The 22,199-nt window shown below is 45.4% G+C and overlaps 1 protein-coding gene across 1 annotated transcript in view; it reads left to right on the top strand.

Moving 5' to 3' along the window:
* The window catches only part of LOC123868360 (low-density lipoprotein receptor-related protein 2), a 305,413-nt gene that overhangs the window by 262,585 nt on the left and 20,629 nt on the right, over positions 1-22,199 (top strand). Inside the window, exons 7-20 of the mRNA XM_045910850.1 lie at positions 284-460; positions 1,561-1,784; positions 2,009-2,278; positions 2,570-4,175; positions 4,439-4,698; positions 5,807-5,959; positions 7,368-7,518; positions 8,145-8,331; positions 8,957-9,060; positions 9,530-10,711; positions 10,958-11,062; positions 11,198-11,543; positions 11,900-17,998; positions 18,520-18,746. Coding sequence (XP_045766806.1) covers positions 284-460; positions 1,561-1,784; positions 2,009-2,278; positions 2,570-4,175; positions 4,439-4,698; positions 5,807-5,959; positions 7,368-7,518; positions 8,145-8,331; positions 8,957-9,060; positions 9,530-10,711; positions 10,958-11,062; positions 11,198-11,543; positions 11,900-17,998; positions 18,520-18,746 — 11,091 coding nt within the window. The remainder of the gene's footprint in view (positions 1-283; positions 461-1,560; positions 1,785-2,008; positions 2,279-2,569; positions 4,176-4,438; positions 4,699-5,806; positions 5,960-7,367; positions 7,519-8,144; positions 8,332-8,956; positions 9,061-9,529; positions 10,712-10,957; positions 11,063-11,197; positions 11,544-11,899; positions 17,999-18,519; positions 18,747-22,199) is intronic.

The following is a 22,199-nucleotide window of genomic DNA, read 5'->3' as shown; positions in this document are numbered from 1 at the left end:
ACTATCAGAGCTGCTAAAGCAACTCATTCCCAAGCTTTCTCATCATTACACTAATAGTATAAAGGCAAAATTTGTTGTGTGTGTTTGTTATTATTTCACGCAAATACTACTGAACAGATTTGGCTGGGAATGGAAATAGATTATACCCTGCATTAACACAGACAACTTTTTATCCCGGAAAATCAATGAGTTCCCACGGGATTCTTTAGAAACCTATATCCACGCGAACGAAGTCGCTGGCATCAGCTAGTTCAAAATGTAATCCTTTGTGTTCTCGTTCCAGCAACATCATCGTGCCCGGTGCTGGAGTGTGAGCACAAGTGCATGGCGTCCCCGCACGGCGGCGCGTGCACGTGCGTGGCCGGCCTCACGCTGTCGCCGGACAACCGCACGTGCGTGGACCGCGACGAGTGCCGCGAGTGGGGGCCCTGCCACCAGCTCTGCATCAACACTCCTGGATGTGAGTACTCTTCAACGCTTCTGCTCTGCGCATCTGCAGCTGCTGTTATGAAGACAGCGCGGCGTTTTGGAAACGCCACTTTTCCACCAGATTTCCGGCGCACACTTTTTTTTCAATGGATGCGCGCATAATTTTTCATGCATTCAGAGGTGATAACGATCGCCAGCGCAAACTTTTCCTTTCCATGTTGTGTTCCTTTTCATGTTTTGTGTGTAATAAAGCTTTTATCTATCTATCTTTTTTCCACTAGGTAGGAGGACATCCTCATAGATGTCTGCGCTCAGACCTCATTTACTTTTTGCCGGACCCTTTATCCTTCACTCTTTTCCCAATGGATGTGTGCAATATTTTTGCACCCTTACCCTGTTCCTCCATCCACACTACAGTTTGATGATCGCAATCACCTCTGATTAGTTTACAGTTACACTATCTATACTAATAAATAAAATTGGAGTGTCTGTCTGTAATTTCGAAATAACTACCGCATATTAAGATCATATGGTTATTTGAACGATACTATAACCGAATCACACGTTTTTAAAATTTTTGTCTGTCTGTCTGTCTGTCTGTCTGTCTGTTTGAAAAGGCTAATCTTGGGAACGGCTGAACCGATTTTGACGGGATTTTCACAGACAAGTAGAGAATTGACCAGGGAGTAACATAGGCTACTTTTTTAACCGACTTTGAAAAAGGGAGTTGTGTTTTTCTACCTATGTACACCGAAATCTCCGAGATTTATGAACCGATTTGCGTCATTTCTTTTTTAATCGATAGAGGAACTTTACAATATTGTTTCATAAAAAATTTGGAGTCCAACTCCTCAATCCTGATGCTGCAGGGGATCTGACCAATCCACGCGGGTGAAGCTGCGGGCATCAGCTAGTCTCTAATAATTGAGTTACCGCTAGAATATGGAACGCCCTTCCAGCATCAGTTTTCCCCTTCACATTCAATACGAGTACCTTCAAATCAAGAGTTAATAGAAATCTAAGCAAGCACGCTCCATCTTAGGCTACAGCACTTGTCAGCAGGTCTGATTGCAGGTAAACGCTGGTCTATATTTTCTTTTTAAGTTATTAATCGTTGTTTACCATTTCCAGCGTACACCTGCGCCTGTGCACCGGGCTACACTCTCGGCGAACGTGGTCGCTGTACTGCCAGATCGGAAGGCGCATGGTTAGCCTTAGCTCACGAGCGCGGAGTGCTACGGTTAGACCTACTGGGCCGAGCGCCTTCGCCCCTCGCTAACTCCTCAACTGCAGCTGGTCTGGACTTCCACTATCGACGGAACATGTTGTTCTGGTCTGATCTTAAAACTAGAAAGGTGAATTTTCCACCTTCTCTTTAAATGCCTTTACTATAAACATTTTCAGAAAATATAATGTTCTTCGATCTTGCAAACCGCAACATCAAATTGAAGGGTTTTTGAAAATATATGAGACATGAAGTTTGTGGCAGTATTAATGATGATGGATTCCTATGATTATTGAATTCCTGTTTATATTTTATTTGAATAAAAAGTTTTCAAAAAAAATTTCGTGTCCCCAGATCCACTCGCAACAACTGAACGCACCAGCCGGCATCACAACCTACGGAGGGAACGACATCACCATCGCCGGGTCCTGGGCGCCCGTCGCCCTGGCTGTGGACTGGGTGGGAGACAAGTTGTACGTGGCGGATGCCATCGGACAGAAGATCGACGTGTTCGAGCTGGACGGGCGCTGGCACGCCGTGGTGCTGGGCTCCAACCTCACCAACCCCGCTGACATTGCCTTGGATCCAACGCTGGGTTTGATGTTTGTTGCCGACAGTAGCCAAGTAAGTGTTGTACGAATTCATCATCATCATGATCAACTCATCACCAATCTACTACTGATCACGGGTCTTCTCCCAGAATGAGAAGGGTTTGACTATAGTCCACTACGCTGGCCAAGTACGAATTGGTGAACTGAACCTTTGAGAACATTATGGAGAACTCTCAGGCATGCAGGTTTCCTCACGATGTTTTCCTTTACCATTAAAGCAAATGATAATATTTAATTGCTTAGAATGCATGTAACTTATTATTTTAAGTAGGTCAAGTTTCAAAAGTATGAATAATTATTGCAGATTATCCGAGCGAACATGGATGGTACGCACACAAAGTCAATCGTTACTGAAGCCACATACAAAGCCTCTGGTATCGCAGTTGACACCATCGCCAGGAGAATTTTCTGGTGCGACTCACTATTGGACTACATCGAAACTGTTGACTACGATGGGAACTACAGATTTTTAGTATTAAGAGGCCAGCAGGTCCCGAGTCCTTCCAGACTAGCACTATTTGGAGACAGAGTATACTGGTCTGACAGCACGAAACAAGGCATCAGTTCTGTCAATAAATATGAGGGCTCCTCAAGTATTCAGGCCATTTATAAGACAAAAGATATAAGAGAACCGAAAGCATTGACAGTGGTGCACTCCCTCAAACAAACCTCAGTGAATAATCCTTGTGGAGTCAACAATGGCGGGTGCTCACAAATGTGTATAGTGACCGCCTTGCAAAACGGAGGCTTGGGATACAGGTGTGCGTGCAATATAGGATATAGCTTAGAATCTGATTTAAGAAACTGTGATATAGTTAAGGAGTTCCTTATGTATTCCCAGCAAAGGTTTATTAAAGGAAAAGTTTTAAACCCAGTGATCGAGGGCTTCAGCGATGCGATTTTGCCTGTAGTTTCCAGGCGAGCGCGATTTGTCGGCTTGGATTTCGACGCGAGAGACGAACATATTTACTACTCGGACGTTTTACAAGATGTCATTTATCGAGTTCATAGAAATGGGACGACGAGGGAAATCGTTTTGGCATCCCAGAATGAAGGAGTCGAAGGTTTAGCTGTGGACTGGGCGTCCAAAAACTTGTATTATATTGACTCGAGGAAAGGGACGCTCAATGTACTGTCGACACGAAATATAGCATACAAGAGAACTTTATTGAAAGATTTGAAACGCCCGCGAGCGATAGTAGTACACCCTAATAAGGGATACATATTTTTCTCAGAATGGGACCGACCTGCGAACATTAGTCGAGCGAATACCGATGGAACTGGGCTTTTGGTATTTGAGAATGTCACCTTGGGTTGGCCGAATGGTTTGTCGATAGATTTCGACGCCAACAGAGTTTACTGGTGTGATGCGCTTTTGGATCACGTACAGCACGCTAAATTGGACGGAACAGATGTAAAAACAGTCAATTCTAGACTAATAAGGCATCCATTCTCGATAGTGATTTACGGAGAATTTATGTACATTACCGACTGGAGGTTAGACGCTATAGTACGCTTGCACAAACTGACGGGAGAACAGGAAGATATCATGGTCAGAGAGCCGCAGACGAACAGGCTGTACGGCGTCAAAGTTTACAGTGAAGCGATACAGAAGATCGATCCAAATCAACCTTGCTCCATAAACAATGGCAACTGTCAGAAGTTCTGCTTTGCGATACCGAGGAATAATACTGAGTTGTTAACAGTGAAGTGTGGATGTCCGTACGGTGAGAAGTTGGCCCCGGATGGGACCAGCTGTATCGCGGATCCTAATGCGGAGCCGCCGGTGCAGGCCTGCCCCAACACCTGGGACTTCACCTGCAACAATCAGCGATGCATCCCCAAGAGCTGGGTGTGCGACGGAGACGATGACTGCTTGGACAACAGTGACGAAGAACAAAACTGCACCAGTTAGTCCTCTTTCTTTACTTTTACATTTTTGTATTTGACAGATTTTTTTTTGAAAATATCTTTATGATTCAACATTTATTTTTGTTGTCTTTAGTAGTTAGCAAGTTTAGTAGTTTTAAAAATTCTTTTTTAGAGGTCTGCAGAAAACTTACAAGCAAAATCTTAAGTCTCTAGATCCAGAAGTTTAGGTTGTCAGTCAGTTAGTTTCTCCTTTATAAACATTTTCATACATTTGTTCCCAAAAAATGATTTGTATTTCCAGAAACAACGTGTAGCGCGTCCGAATTCATGTGCAAATCGGGCCGTTGCATCCCCGCCACCTTCAAGTGCGACTCGGAGAACGACTGCGGAGACTTCTCCGACGAGACCGGCTGCGTCAACGTCACGTGCAGCGCCTCGCAGTTCCAGTGCGGCAACGGGCGCTGCGTGCCCAACACCTGGAAGTGCGACTCCGAGAACGACTGCGGCGACGGCTCGGACGAGGGCTCCCACTGCGCGGACAAGACTTGCGCTTACTTCCAGGTCAGTTTTTTATGCAGCTACATGTCCTACCCATTCCCCAGCAAACGCGCCTGTCAACTCGCGCGCGAATGACACCAGCAGAATTCACTGGATAAGACTTAAGGTCGCTGCATACGTAACGTGTTTGTCACGTCTATTGGATAGTTAGATAACGGACGGGGCGGGACGTCCCAGTTGTCCAATGGTAGTTCAAGAAATCCTCCCGTCCCGTCCGGGACACGTCACGTATGCAGCGACCTTTACGCTGACTCCCAGGTCAGTTCCTTTATTCAGTTACATGTCTCATACCAGTTTCCGAAGTTGATTCTGGAGGGCAAGATTGTAGGTAAAGAGCGCTTGGGAAAGAGGACATTTTATTACTGGAGCGTGTGGCGTCGTAAAGGTCTGCACCTCATATAGAATAGAATAGATATACATAGTTAGTCAAGCACGCTCCACTTTAGGCTACATCATCACCTTTTAAAGCGACCAACTTAAGTTTGTATAGAATGACGTCACACAAATCTGTTAGGTCAGATCTCAAATCTTAGGTAATTTATGTTAAAATAAAAGAAATTAAACAACTGGTTTCCCAAAAAATTTGAGTGCTAAGAGAATTGTCTCTTGTTTTTACATTGCTGAAAGCAATTATTATACATTTTTACAATACGTACTTGACGTACGGACTGTTTGGTAATTATTATTTAAGCGGCAACTCCAGCTGTCGTTTGTCGTCTGACAGGTGACAGTGTCACTGTCAAATTCATTCATCGGTTTTCGGTTGGAGCGGCCGCGACTCGCCGCCTTCTCTCGGCATAATTGTTAATTTAATTTCGGTTAGAGTTCAATACCACATTCCACCACACCCACTAAACACACTAAAGTGCCTCAAGCAAGAAGCAAGAAGAATCGGGCCCGATATTCGCCGGCAACGAAGAGCACTGCACGAGGTACCTGCATGCCCTACTCACTATACACCGATTGATTAGGAATTTTGGGGTTTCTGGGGAGCTCCGCGAATCGCGGACGAAACACGGACAATAGTCTTTACCCATGCTTTATATCAACTTTTGACCTGTATGAATAATTTGGGGAACATAACAGCTAACTGTGTGGGGACACTTTTCAGTTCACGTGTCCGCGCACGGGCCACTGCATCCCCGCGTCGTGGGTGTGCGACGGCGACGACGACTGCTTCGACAAGCAGGACGAGGCCGACTGCCCGCCCGTCTCCTGCCTCGCCACGCAGTTCAAGTGCGCCGATCTCAAGCAGTGTGTGCAGGTGAGCCTTTCAGTTCACGTGTCCGCGCACGGGCCACTGCATCCCCGCGTCGTGGGTGTGCGACGGCGACGACGACTGCTTCGACAAGCAGGACGAGGCCGACTGCCCGCCCGTCTCCTGCCTCGCCACGCAGTTCAAGTGCGCCGATCTCAAGCAGTGTGTGCAGGTGAGCCTTTCAGTTCACGTGTCCGCGCACGGGCCACTGCATCCCCGCGTCGTGGGTGTGCGACGGCGACGACGACTGCTTCGACAAGCAGGACGAGGCCGACTGCCCGCCCGTCTCCTGCCTCGCCACGCAGTTCAAGTGCGCCGATCTCAAGCAGTGTGTGCAGGTGAGCCTTTCAGTTCACGTGTCCGCGCACGGGCCACTGCATCCCCGCGTCGTGGGTGTGCGACGGCGACGACGACTGCTTCGACAAGCAGGACGAGGCCGACTGCCCGCCCGTCTCCTGCCTCGCCACGCAGTTCAAGTGCGCCGATCTCAAGCAGTGTGTGCAGGTGAGCCTTTCAGTTCACGTGTCCGCGCACGGGCCACTGCATCCCCGCGTCGTGGGTGTGCGACGGCGACGACGACTGCTTCGACAAGCAGGACGAGGCCGACTGCCCGCCCGTCTCCTGCCTCGCCACGCAGTTCAAGTGCGCCGATCTCAAGCAGTGTGTGCAGGTGAGCCTTTCAGTTCACGTGTCCGCGCACGGGCCACTGCATCCCCGCGTCGTGGGTGTGCGACGGCGACGACGACTGCTTCGACAAGCAGGACGAGGCCGACTGCCCGCCCGTCTCCTGCCTCGCCACGCAGTTCAAGTGCGCCGATCTCAAGCAGTGTGTGCAGGTGAGCCTTTCAGTTCACGTGTCCGCGCACGGGCCACTGCATCCCCGCGTCGTGGGTGTGCGACGGCGACGACGACTGCTTCGACAAGCAGGACGAGGCCGACTGCCCGCCCGTCTCCTGCCTCGCCACGCAGTTCAAGTGCGCCGATCTCAAGCAGTGTGTGCAGGTGAGCCTTTCAGTTCACGTGTCCGCGCACGGGCCACTGCATCCCCGCGTCGTGGGTGTGCGACGGCGACGACGACTGCTTCGACAAGCAGGACGAGGCCGACTGCCCGCCCGTCTCCTGCCTCGCCACGCAGTTCAAGTGCGCCGATCTCAAGCAGTGTGTGCAGGTGAGCTTTTCTGAATTCCTATACAGGGCGTAACAAGAAAGCTAGCAAAAACGAACACAGGTGATAGTACTGATGGTTACTGATCAGATACCACAAAAACCACAATACCACTCATATTATCTTCTATTAAAAACACTTCACTCAGCACCGGTATATCCTCAGGAGATGTAGACTCCTCAATGCACAGTTATCCGAGGTACCGTCACAGTTTTGAGCAAACTGACGCTGGTAAATGATTAATTGCAGGAGGCATACAAATGCGACGGCATTCCAGACTGTAACGACGGTTCAGACGAGGCGGGCTGTCCGTCCGTCGCGCCGCACCAGTGCGCGGCCGACCGCCAGTTCCAGTGCGTCTCATCCGGCCTGTGCATACCTCGGACCTGGTACTGTGATGGTAAGTTTCCAGCACCTTAGTTCAACTGAACTCTAACTTGTGGTTCGTCTTGAACAAGGACCTCGCGTCCTATGAATTAGGACCAATTTCAATCAGTAATTAGGTAGTGCAATTGGTAAATTTTCTCAATAAGTTTTTCTTCGGAGAAATCAGACAAGAGCTCTCAATTTCGCTTCCAAATGAAAATTTATCGAAGTATGCTAAAAGACATCAATTCACTCTGCCAATGTCTCCACAATCAAGAAACACTTTATTCGGATCTTGTGTTAATTGATCATCATTAAAAGCTGTGATAGCCTAGGGGTTAGAACGTCCGGCTCCTAATCGGAAGTCGGCGGTTCGATCCCGGGTACGCACCTTTAACTTTTCAGTTATTTGCGTTTCAAGCAATTAAATAAATATCACTTACTTTAACGGTGATAGAAAACATCGTGAGGAAACTTGCATGCCTGAGAGTTTTCCATGGAAACTAAAATGTTTGAAGTCTACCAATCTGCATTAGACCAGCGTGGCAGACTGGCTTAAACCTTTCTGACTCTGAGAAGAGACCCGTTCTCAGTAGTGGGCCGGCAATGGGTTGATCGTGATGAACATTAAAGTCCACGGTGCGTACGGTGATTTCCCAGGCACCCCCGACTGCGAGGACCTGTCGGACGAGCCGGCGACGTGCGGCGCGGCGGCGTGCGGCGCGGGACACTTCCGCTGCGACAACGGCCGCTGCGTTTTCCGCGCGTACGTGTGCGACGGCCGCGACGACTGCGGCGACGGCTCTGACGAGGGCCTGCAGCACGCTTGCAAACCTCCGCCGTTCAGGTAAATCTGAACATGAATGAAAGGGCATCTTTTTTTTCCAGATACAAGTTAGCCATTGACTGCAATTCATCTGGTGGTAAGTGATGATGCAGTCTAAGATGGAAGCAGGCTAACCTGGGAGTATGGTACTTTTTCATTAAACCCGTACTCTTTTTGGTTTCTACACGGTATCGTACTGGAACGCTAAATCGCTTGGCGACACGGCTTTGCCGGTAGGGTGGTAACTAGCCTCGGCCGAAGCCTCCCACCAGACCAGATCAGAAATTTAGAAATTATAAAATTCGCGTCCCATCTTATCATTGCTTAGTATTAAGCATGATTGTCGCCAAGCGCAAGCCTAATTCGCAATTAATAAAATTGATATAGATACTTTTTACAGTCGTAGAAGACTTACGAGTAGTGACTTTTGTGTTACTATGACGATATTAATATTATAGTTGTTGTCATAAAAATGGAATAAATAAAACTATCTTAGTAATCGTACTAAAGTTTATTTAATATTCCTTGTAATTATAGATGGCTATACAATGTACTGATTTGCTCGTAATCCACAGCATTTTGCTCAATATTATACTAGAAAAATCCTATTCAAAATAAAACTCAAATGAATCCTTGTTCGTCGCAGGTGCCCGTCAGGACAGTGGGCGTGTCCGGGGATCTCGAACCGCTGCGTCAACCTCACTCAAGTGTGCGACGGCAACTTCGACTGTCCTAACAGCGCTGATGAAGGTATATAAACCATTTAACTGTTCCTACTTAATATAATAAACGCCAAAGTTTGCGTGTGGATGTTTGTTATTCTTTCTTGTTTTAGTACTAGATAAATTCAGCTCAAATTTGGAATGGAGATATATTATACCCTGGATTAACACATAGACTTATTTTTATGGAAAACCTAAAATCCACGCGAGCATCATCTTTGCGGGCATCATCTAGTAATCTTATAAATCGAAAAAAAAAACTGTGACAATCCCCAACAAAATTTCGATATTTTACTTTTTACTCTTGAATTATTTAATTTATGTTTGAGTTCTTTCAATTTATGACATAACAGCGAAGGCATATATTCCCGTAAATATAGACCATAAAAATTTATTGGGAAAATTCCAGAATTGTTTGGTAATTCAAACTGGAGCAAAAACAAAAAAAATAAAAATGAAACGTATGTGGGATTAAAACGTTACTTTGTCCTTTCTAGGTGTGGCTTGTGACTTCACCAACTGCCAACTCAGTTCCAGCCTCTGTTCGAACGAATGTAAGCAGACACCCGACGGACCACTCTGCCTGTGCCCCAGCGGCGAGGAGTTGGAGTCCGATGGTTACACTTGCAAGGACATCAACGAATGCGACCCTCCAGGACTATGCTCCCAGATCTGCACGAACACCAAGCGATCCTACTTCTGCAGCTGTGTGGAAGGCTACGAGCTAAACGTTGACAAGCACTCCTGCAAAGCCAACAACCATTCCAGCGCTTTCTTGATAATCTCCAACCGACACTCCATCTTAGTAGCAGACCTTAATGAACAAGGTCTCGAACGAGTCCCGATTAACGTTGAAAATGTCGTCGCAACCGCATCTAACATGCACACCGGAACTATATTCTGGTCGGATATGAAGCTTAAGAAGATCTCTCGATTGGATCGGGGAAGCGAACCTCAAGTTATCATTTCCACTGGATTGGATTTAGTTGAAGGATTAGCGTATGATTGGGTTGGTGGCAACATTTACTGGTTAGACAGCAAACTCAATACAATCGAAGTGGCGAAAGAGGACGGAAGCGCAAGAACTGCATTACTAAGTGGGAACATAACTCAGCCCAGAGGAATGTGCTTGGATCCGGCACCAAACGCAAAATGGCTGTTTTGGACAGACTGGGGAGAAAATCCTCGCATTGAAAGAGTCGGGATGGACGGAACTCATCGCGAAGCTATTATTACCACAAAAATTTACTGGCCCAATGGTTTGACCTTAGATACAGCAACTCAAAGAGTTTACTTCGCTGATTCCAAACTAGATTTCATAGATTTCTGCTACTACAACGGCACGGGACGACAGCAAGTACTATCGGGAAGTCATTACTTGCTACATCCTCACTCCCTTACATTATTCGAGGACACCTTGTACTGGACTGACCGTCAGCTTAACAGAGTTCTGTCTGCCCACAAGTTCAGAGGGACCAATCAAACTGTGGTGTCCCATTTGATATCTCAACCGTTATCTATTCACGTGCATCATCCATCGCTGCAACCGCAGTATCCATCGCCGTGTAAGAAGGACACATGTCAGCATCTGTGCTTGCTGAGCCCCAACAACACAAGTGGCTACAGTTGTATGTGCAAGCCTGGATTCAAGCTGTTGCCTGATGGCAAATGTATCGAAGGTAAGTAATCTACCAATGTTTTTCTGTCTTGGTGGGATTGATAAAATTCTGTGTATCGTGTCAAGATAAACTGTATGGATGTACCATTTGCTTAAGAAATATTTTAGATGACATTTTCAGGTATCCCCTAAAAATTTTCTTGATGTTCGCTTTGGTTAGCTTATGTGGAAAATCACTTTGAATACAATATTGTAAGATCCAATGTCTGTGAATACAGTATCTAAATGTGGTTTTCATTAATTTCAGAGGAGAGCGCATATTTGATGGTACTGAAGGGATCTCAAATCATTGATCTGTCAACGGATGGTTCCGGCAGGGCTGGACAACTACCTCCCGTTGTTGGTATACAAGGTATGAACAATTCATTATTTCATTTTAATAAAGCCTATCTCCATATGAATCGTGATGGTGGTAAATCCTGAGGACACAATCATGTCATGCTGTGGGAAGATGTTTATAATGAAACATGGTATATTTGGTTTGCAGGTGGTATACAATTGGACTACGACCGTCAAGGTCACATGCTGTACTGGCTCCAATCTACCTCCGGCGATACCGAGGACGACGAAAACTGCACAATCTTTACTATGCCTTATGGCGGTGGCAATAAAGTCGAATTCATTGGTCAAGACACCGGTATCGTCGGCTCACCGTCTTCAATAGCTTTTGACTGGCTCGGAAGAAACTTGTTCATGGCCAATAAAATGGCGAGTAATATTGAACTAATCCGAGTGGACGGCAAAGTGAAATACAGGACGATTGTCTTCGCAAATGATGGTAGCAGGACGTCCATCGCCAAACCTAAGGGAATATGTCTGGACCCTACGGAAGGGTAAGCTTTGTCTGTATTTCTTAACCAGCCCTTCCCCTTTACTGCTGACCTATTGAGACTTCAACCTTTTTAAACATGCTGTTTGGATTGCGCATTTTATTTCTCAAATCCAGTTTTTTTATGTGTCTCGAAAGTTTTCTGTGAAAATTAGTCATAAGATTACTTCTTACTTCTGGGTTAAATGCTCACTCGCTCTTTAATAGCATGCGAATCAACCACCCACCGTGTTGCATTTTAAGGGTTTTCGCACCGCGATTCCACGTGAGTTTACAAACCTAGCAAACGGATAGACTAACCAGTTTATTAGTGTTAACTTTTAGTATATAAGATTTTAATCAATTTCTTTTTCTTCTCAGAAAAATCTACTGGTCAGACGAGGGAGGTTACGGAGTCCCCGCAAAGATCGGCAAAGTCAACATGGACGGAAGCAACCCAGTTATCCTTGTCGACAACATCGAGCGACCCGAAGCAGTCACGATCGACATCGACCGGAAAATCGTCTACTTCAGCACGCAGTACCCCGCCACCATCAGCAGTATGAACACCGAGGGAAACGACCGGAAAACTATACTGACAGAAGCCAACGCCATCTCTTACCCAAGAGTCATAGCTGTGCTCGACTCCAGATTATACGTTCTGGACACTCGACACGAAAAAATCATCAAAGCTGACCTTCCCAATGGAGATAACATCAAAGTTATTTTGGACAACGAGAGTGATTTGAAATCTTTGACAATATTCCAGAAGAGGAAGATGATGCATCATCCCTGTTCCCTGAACAATGGAGGATGCGAACAGATATGCATTCCCAGCGAAGGAGGATCGAGGATTTGTGCATGCTCCATCGGGTATAGGAAAGAGAATGAAGTCAACTGCGTCCCGTACAAGACTTTCGCTGTAGTGTCCCAACTTGATCTCATTCGAGGGTACAGTCTCGATAGTAGCGCTGAAGCCATGGTGCCAGTAACCGGTGTAGGCCATCACATCCTGCACGTTGATATTCACTTCGCAGAAAGCTATATTTACTGGGTCGAGTTTAACCGAGGACAATGGAACGGTATATTCCGAGTCAGACCTAATGGCTCAGATCTACAACATGTAGTCAAAGAGGGTATCGGCAGCAACGGAATACGAGGCTTGGCCGTCGACTGGGTCGCTGGAAACTTGTACTTCACTAATGTCTTCCCACATGAGAACTATGTTGAGATGTCCTGGCTCGACGGTTCCAACAGAAAGGTCCTTTATAAAACCACTATGGACGCCCCGAGGGAGTTAGCCGTCAACCCTCTAAAGAGACTCTTGTATTGGATTGATTACGGCCAATATCCACGTATCGGGAAGGCCTACCTCGACGGAAGCAACTGGCAGACGGTCGTCAGTTCCGGCATATCCAACCCCAGAGATTTGACTATCGATATGTTGACTCACGATGTATACTGGGTAGATTCCAAACTTGACCAGATACAAAAGATCTCCTACAACGGTGGGAACAGACAGCTCATCAGATCCAACCTTCCCAACCCCATGGGCATAGCTATACACACCGGCAGCGTGTACTGGGTCGATAGAAACCTACAGACCATTTACAAAGCCTCCAAATTGCCGGGTAACATGTCCATGCCGGAAAAGATACGCACCAACTTACCTAAGTTGAGAGACATCGTCATATTCGACATCAACAACCAACCCACCGATGAGAACAACCCTTGTAGAAAACTCGGCAACGGCGGATGCGATCAGCTCTGCTTCAGTTATCCACCAGACGCTAACAAAGGTTACACCCACCGATGCGACTGCGCTACTGGACAGATATCTGCAAGCAATCCTAAAAAGTGCGATGTTGTTGATGAATACCTAGTTTTCACGACGAGAACTGAAATCCGTGCCGTCAACTTGGACCCCAAATCCACTGGTGTACCATTCAAGCCTGTCGGCAATCTCACGAATGTTGTCGGGGTCGAATTCGATTACGCAGATAACAAACTGTTCTTCACGCAAATCAGACCTTACGCGAGAATCGCTTGGATGTCGGCCAACAACCCTGACGCTTCGGGCATACAGAATATTATCAGCAAGAATATCAACCCCGAAGGTATTTCGTACGATTGGACCCAGAAAAAAGTCTACTGGACTGACAGCTCTAACAATTCCATTTACGCGATGAACTTGGACGGCACTGAATTAGTAATGATAGCGAGAGTGGAACGCCCGAGAGCCATCGTCGTGGATCCCTGCAATGGAACTTTGTACTATACTGATTGGGGACGGTTCGGAACATCTGGAAAAATCTACAGGACGACCATGGCTGGATCCCTCAAGAAGGCCATCATAGATAAGGACTTATCACAACCGAGCGGCCTCACGATAGATTTTGAAGAGAATATGCTCTACTGGACCGACGCCGTGCGGGAAAAGATCGAACGCTCCAAAATGGATGGAAGCGACCGGGAAGTTTTAATCTCGGCAACGATCTATCCATTTGCGATTACAGTGTTCAGAAACTACATTTACTGGACCGATCTTCAGTTGCGAGGCGTGTACAGAGCGGAGAAACATACCGGTGCTAACATGATCGAGATGGTGAAACGACTGGAGGACTCGCCCCGTGACATTCATATATACAGTACAAGTAGACAAGCGTGCCAGACCAACCTGTGCAAGATTAACAATGGAGGCTGCGCTCAGAGTTGCCACCCCGCGCCCAACAACACTGTCGAATGTAAATGTGATGACGACACAAAATTGGTCAATGAGGGAAGAATGTGTGTCGCCAAAAACATCACCTGCGACTCCAGCAAATTCTTCTGCGCGAACGGAAAATGCATCAGCAGGATGTGGTCCTGCGACGGCGACGACGACTGCGGAGACAACTCCGACGAGGACAAGAACTACTGCTCCTACCACTCCTGCTCGCCCAACGAGTTCCGCTGCAACAATGGACGCTGTATATTCAAATCCTGGAAATGCGACCACGAAAACGACTGTAAAGATGGTTCCGATGAGGAAGGCTGCGTGTACCCGCCGTGTGCGGAAGGAGAGTTCACCTGCCAGAACTCGCGCTGCATTCCCAAAACACAAGTGTGCAATGGGATCAACGATTGCAAAGACAACATCACGTCCGATGAGACGCATGAGAGGTGTCCACGAAATACGACGTGTCCAACGAATCACCTTAAATGCGAAAAAACGAATATCTGCGTCGAACCGTACTGGCTGTGCGATGGCGACAACGACTGCGGCGACAACTCCGATGAGGATCCCCTACACTGCGCGCAAAGGACTTGTCCACAAAACAGCTTCCGCTGTCCCAACCACAGGTGTATTCCAGCCACCTGGTACTGCGATGGAGACGACGATTGCGGGGACGGCGCCGACGAGCCGCCGGAATACTGCCGCTCCGAGGGCAGGACCTGCTTCGGAGACCTGTTCACCTGCGACAACGGCAACTGTATACCCAGAATATACATCTGCGATGGCGACAATGATTGCTTAGACAACAGCGACGAAGACGACAGGCACCAGTGCAACGAGCGTAAATGTGACGCCGAAACGGAGTACACGTGCGAAGAAAACAAATTCTGGAACAGAGCTCAGTGTATTCCTAAAAAGTGGCTGTGCGATGGCGACCCTGACTGTATAGATGGCGCAGATGAAAATACCACTCTACATCACTGTTCCACCCCGACACCTTGCTCCGAGGACCAATTCCAGTGCACCAACGGAAGATGTATCAATGAAGGCTGGGTCTGCGACCACGACAATGATTGCGGAGACGGTTCCGATGAAGGAAAGCAATGCAACACGCAATACAAGAAATGCTCCACACACGAATTTAGATGTCAGAACTTCAAGTGTATCCGAGACCACTTTAGATGTGACGGCGAAGATGACTGCGGAGATCATTCTGACGAAGTAGGCTGCACGAAGGAAAATAAGACTTGTCCCGCGGGACAGTTCAAGTGTAACAACGATCAGTGCATCGACAATAGACTCGTTTGCAACAAAGTCTCCGACTGTACGGATGACTCGGACGAACCCGCGCATTGCAACGTCGATGAGTGTGCCAAGTTAGAAATCAACCAGTGCGGACACAAATGTATAGACACGCTAACCGGATACTACTGCGATTGTAATCAAGGCTACAAACTCTTGAGCGACGGTAAAGCCTGCGCTGACATAGACGAATGTACCGAGACCCCGGGCGTCTGCTCCCAGTATTGTTCGAACACCCCCGGCTCCTACTACTGTAAGTGTTCCGATCAGTATTACGAAAGGGAAGCGGATGAACATACGTGTAAGAGAAAAGACAACATCACCGCTTGGATCATATTCACAAACAAGTACTACGTGAGAAACATGTCCACTGATGCCTCTTTGTATAATTTGGTGCATCAAGACTTAATGAATGTGGTCGCTATAGATTTTGACTACAAAGAAAATAAAATGTACTTCGCTGATGTTTCCGCCAAAATCATTTATCGATCTGATTACACTGATCCGAACCCAACGAAGGAAGTAGTGATCCGACACGATTCTCACGGCCTGGAAGGAATTGCGATCGATTGGATAGGAAGAAAGCTGTACTGGCTAGATCGACATTCGAAGAATTTGGACGTATCAGAGTTAGATGGAACGAGAAGGAAAACACTCAAAACTGGAATCGCAGATCCGAGAGCTATCGTCGTTCATCCAGGGACCGGATACTTGTACTACACTTCCTGGCACCTTCAAGCCTACATTGGTAAGCTGGGTATGGATGGATCCAACTTCACCACCGTTTTGAACTGGGAAGACGATATCGCCTGGCCCAATGCTCTCACTATTGACTATTTCACGGACAGAATTTATTGGGCGGATGCTCACTTGGACTACATAGGCTCAGCCGATTTGGAAGGAAAACACAGGCACGTCGTTTTATCGGGAGAGAAAGTACCGCACGTTTTCGCTCTGAGCCTGTTCGATGATGAAATCTATTGGACCGATTGGAATCTTAAGGCCATTCTTAAAGCGAATAAGCATTCCGGCGAGAACTTGACGACGCTTAGAAACGCTACTCACCGTCCATACGACATTCATATAGTCCACCCCTTGAGACAGCTGCCGTACAACAACCCTTGCGGAAACAACAACGGGGGCTGTTCGCATCTCTGTCTCATCGCTCCTCCGCACGAATCCAGTTACCTGAATATCGAAGGCTACGGCGAGGAGGGTGCTACGACGTACAAATGTGCTTGTCCCAACCAGTTCTACTTGGCGCGAGACTACAAGACTTGTATAGCGAACTGTACCGACGGACAACATAGATGCAACGGCCGCGACGAAAAGTGTATACCGTGGTTCTGGAAATGTGACGGAGAAAAAGATTGTACGGATGGCTCCGACGAACCGGAAACCTGCCCGGTCAGACATTGCAGAGCTGGCTCCTTCCAATGTAAGAACACTAATTGTACACCGGCTGCGACCATTTGCGACGGCACGGACGATTGTGGCGACGGAAGCGACGAGGCTCAGTGCGCCCACGAATGTCCCCTCCTCGAGTTCAAGTGCAAGTCCAGCGGCCGGTGTATACTGGACAGCTGGAAGTGCGACGGCGACACCGACTGCAAAGACAACAGCGACGAAGACCCGGCCATGTGTCACAATCGGCAGTGCAAGCCCGACACGGAGTTCGCTTGCAAGAACGGACGTTGCATTCCCAAACTGTGGATGTGCGACTTCGACAACGATTGCGGGGACGACTCCGACGAACCGGCGTACATGTGCAGGCAGAAGAATTGTACGAACGGTTGGCGACGGTGCCCCGGCCAGTCGAACTACAGATGCATACCGAAATGGCTGTTCTGCGATGGCAAAGACGATTGCAGAGATGGCTCCGACGAAATACCAGAGAACTGCCCCTCTTGTAACAGTCAAACCGATTTCACTTGCCAGAACAAGCGCTGCATACCGAAGCAATGGCTCTGCGATTTCACTGACGACTGTGGGGACGGAAGCGACGAAGTGGAAGCGGTGTGCCAGCACAAGTACAGAGATTGCTCCGAATCAGAATTCAAGTGTGGCAATGGGAAATGTATCTCGTCCAGGTGGCGATGCGACCACGAAGACGACTGCGGAGATAACACCGACGAAATGGATTGCGGTGGCTTCAAATGCAAAAACGGAACGTTCCAATGTAAATCGGGCCACTGCATCGCGGCGTACTTCAGGTGTGACGGTGACAGGGACTGCCGAGACTTGTCGGATGAGATCGGGTGTCCGCCGAGGTACCCCGGCGGCAGATACTGTCCCGAGAGCAGGTTCCAGTGCGGCAACAACCTGTGTGTGTCACAATCGGACCTGTGTGACGGGACGGACGACTGTGGAGACGGCTCAGACGAAGTTCCTTCGATATGCACCAACTTCAACTGTGACACCCTGCGTCGATTCCACTGTGACAATCATAGATGTGTGCCAAGGTAAGAATCATGCTTATGGAATAGTTAATAAAGTTCATATTATATTGCGGTGAGAGCCTAATCGTTAAAACGTTCGGACTCCTTGTCGGAAGTTCGCACGCACTTATCAGAATTATGTGCGTTTTATATTGAAGGAAAACATTGTAAGAAAATCTGCATGCCTGAGAGTTCTCCATTATGCTCTCAAAGGTGAAGTCTGCACTTGGCTAGCGTGGTAGACTGTGGCTAAACCCTTCTCATTCTAAGGTTGAAATTTATAGAACACACTTTGACTTTGCTTAGACTTAAGTTTCAGTTAAAACGAGACAGATTTATGTCAGCGATATAACGCTATCTTGTTTTAACAGTGTCTTAAGTCTGAGCAAAGTCAAAGTGAGCTTTATAAACAGCCTAAGAGGAGACCCAAGCTCAGTAAAGAGCGCGGGCATAGGTTGCTCATGATGAAATGCACTTGACGGTTTTGTACTCGCCGTCCCATATCGCTACTGTGTCTGATACTGCGTGTCCTAATAATTCCCCAGGTACCAAGTGTGCGATGGCGTGGACAACTGCGGCGACGGCTCGGACGAGAACAACATGACCCTGTGCGCCGCGCGCGCCAAGCCCTGCGACCCGCTCGTGCAGTTCCAGTGCGCGAACCGCAACTGCGTGTCGCGGACGCAGCTCTGCGACCTGGCTGACGATTGCGGAGACGGGTCGGACGAGCTGGGCTGCCATCACACGCATACGTGCTCGCCTGTCGACAAGGGTAAGCTGATTCTGATCTTTCTCTCTCTACCAATAGCAAGTTAGTAAGGCTTTTTCAGGGTTCTTTACACAAAGGCTGCTAACAGATGCCTCCACTGTCTGTCCTTATATCCTGTTAGCGGGCTGTATCTCATTAACTGAAATAAGTGAAACAGCTCAACCAAGCCATTATAGCAAATAATAAAACTTAAAAATGGCCGCCATGCAAATTGAAAAATGCATATAGTGATATATCTCGTATTGTACGATAGTCGAAACCCTTCGTGTATGAGTCCGACTCGCACCTGACCGATTTTTATTCTCAAATATAGAACATCGCAAATGTTCAATTTTTTTTTTGTAAAATTATTATGGATATCTTTTAGCATGTTTTTATTCAAACCTTTTTTAACCCCCGACCCAAAAAGAGGGGTGTTATAAGTTTGACGTGTGTATCTGTGTATCTGTGTGTCTGTGTATCTGTGTATCTGTGTATCTGTCTGTGGCATCGTAGCGCCTAAACGAATGAACCGATTTTAATTTAGTTTTTTTTGTTTGAAAGGTGGCTTGATCGAGAGTGTTCTTAGCTATAATCCAAAAAAATTGGTTCAGCCGTTTAAAAGTTATCAGCTCTTTTCTAGTTTTCTTGTAGAAAAGAAGGTTAGATAACCGTTAGGTTCATAATATTCAAGTGTCAATTGACAAATGTCAAGCTGTTAAGATGGACGTTGCCTAGATAAACATAATTATTTACTTGAAAATGATGTTTTGGAAAACTCAGATACTTTGGATTGTAGGCGCGGAATAGTCCAAGAAAATCGGTTCAGCCGTTTGAAAGTTATCGCTCTTTTCTAGTTACTGTAACCTTCACTGGTCGGGGGAGTAGGGTAATATTGTGTGTTCTAGCTCAAGTCTCTAGATGACGCGGCGCGCCAGCGCGCGCCGGATCTATAAGACTTAAGCTAGAACACACAATATTTTCACAATAGATATCAGTTACAAGAGAATGATCAGGTTATTGTTACTAACTCATGTAGAAAGATGATTCAATGGTTGATTTAGCACATTCTTAAGTGATGCAACTAGTTACGATACTGAGTTGGAATATTTTATAGAAATTCTATTCTTAAGCATTGATTAGATTATTTAGAATAATTTATATTTTGTACTGGAACCCTTAAGAACCTACCTAATGCAATTAATGTAGCACTCATCTCAAATTTATGTTAAGCGGAGGTTCAGTTTAAGATGGGAGCATGTTAAAGCGGAACAGGTATGTCAGTTTATTAATATAAGTAATTAGTAACCACACTCCTTTATCGTAAAGTAAAAATTCAAGTGTTGCGGTATAAAGGTTCAAACACGATCGTTCAATTATTCAATCATTCATTTATTCATTTATTCAAGTATTCAACTCATGGTAAGTGGTGTGTCAGTTTAAGATGGAAGCATACTAAACCAGAACAGGTACGTTTGTCAGTTTATTAATATAAGTATAATTAGTGACCACACTCCTTTACCGAACATTCAAGTGTTGCGGTATAAAGGTTCAAAGACAATCGATCAATCATTCAATCATTCATTCATTCATTTATTCGAGTATTCAACTCATGGTAAGTGGTGTGTCAGTTTAAGATGGAAGCATACTAAACCGGAACAGGTACGTTTGTCAGTTTATTAATATAAGTATAGTTAGTAACCACACTCCCTTATCGAAAATTCAAGTGTTGCGGTATAAAGGTTCAAAGACGATCGTTCAATCATTCATTCATTCATTTATTCAAGTATTCAAAACATGGTAAGTGGTGTGTCAGTTTAGGATGGAAAGCATGCTATGCCGGAACAGGTAAGTATGTCGGTATATAAGTATCAATAATAATAATTACTAACCACACTCTTATAATAGAAGGTTAAAATTCAAGTGTTGTAGTATTAAGGTTCATCCAATTCATTCATTCATTCTAGTGTTATGGTATCCCACTAAAGCAAGTGTCCGAGTCAGAGGTGCATGCCCGGGATCGAACCCCTGCCCGACTTATAACCGGAGGCAGCGGACGTCTTAATCACTATGCTATCATGACTCATAGAGTAGATCGAGTTCGGTTGATAGACCTACTATTCCATAAAATACTTACATTAACACCTTTCTACCTAACTATTTTTGCCGATAAAATCATATTTCATATAAGTAAGTATAAGTACTTTTTATTCTCTAAATGGGCGATAATTTTTATAAAATTATTATTAATCGATCCGCTTTTGGTAAGTAACTAATGAAATATTATATTGTATTTTGGCATTACACTATTTCAACTGCTGTAAACATTACCTACATAGTGCATAATATGCATACTTATCTAATGTAGAAATACAGAACAGACGCCATAAGTGTTAAAAAATAATATCAAAGTAGGTATAGTCGGGATACATCATGTGTTAACTAAAAGTGATTCTTTTTCGGTGTCTAATGACTCGTATTGCAGGATTGCATATTTGCAGTTTGCTTCCTAATAGGGAATCCTAAACATGCATGCGGCATCTTATGTATGTGTGTAATAATGAGATCTTTGAATGTCATTCTAATTACTTTTATGTTTAAGAGTCATTATTCTATGCAAATACTATGAACTTTTGACTTTATTGATTGACTATTAGAAGAACCTAAATTCTGTAAGCACTGTTTTCACTACGCATTTCTTTTGTGAGCACTTCAACGAGCAAACGTTTACTTAATTCACTTAAAAAATCATTTTTTAAATTTCAAAAAGCAGTTGTTTAGCTTCAGTATGTATGTATTTTTTTTATTTTTTTTTATTTTTTACATATTTTAATGAAAGAGTTGTTGCATCTACAGAGAAATAATATTTTTTTTAATATTAACTTCTTACCTAATAGTATTTTAAAAAGTTACATTGTTAATACATGTTTAAATTTCATTTCACCAAAAAATCTTTAATTGTTTCAGAACTAGATAATAGTATGATGTAACAACATTAAAAAAATGTTTTTTCTATAACAGGGCTTCGAACTTTAGTAATAATCCTTTTAATTCGGATGACGAATTACCTATAACTTCAAATTCAACTTCAAAGAGTAAATCACTCAATAAATTGAAGAAATCAAAAAAGCGGCAGTCAGATTCAGAATCTGAACCGGAACCACCTGTAAAGCGTAAGAAAGCGCTTCAAAAAAAGCCTATCAAGGCTGCACGTCCTTCATGGGAGTCTGAGGTGAGTTATTACACTTTATTTTTATTGTAAATATAATATTATTACAATTGTTTTCAAGAAATATTAGAATTCTGACTGAATATAAGCATCAACTAAACCCTTTAAGAAGATATTAATGGTTTTTTTACATCATTATATTTAATTATTTAATTATTAGTTAATATTAGCTTAGCACGTTTGAATATGGAGCCTAAGGTCTCAAGTTCGATTCTTGAGCTGGATCAAATAAATTGTTAGCTTTAGGG

Source organism: Maniola jurtina, chromosome 9 (genome assembly GCF_905333055.1).
Source record: "Maniola jurtina chromosome 9, ilManJurt1.1, whole genome shotgun sequence".
NCBI lineage: Eukaryota > Metazoa > Arthropoda > Insecta > Lepidoptera > Nymphalidae > Maniola > Maniola jurtina.
Note: the sequence above shows the minus strand (reverse complement) of the source record. Positions and strands in the feature narration are given on the sequence as shown.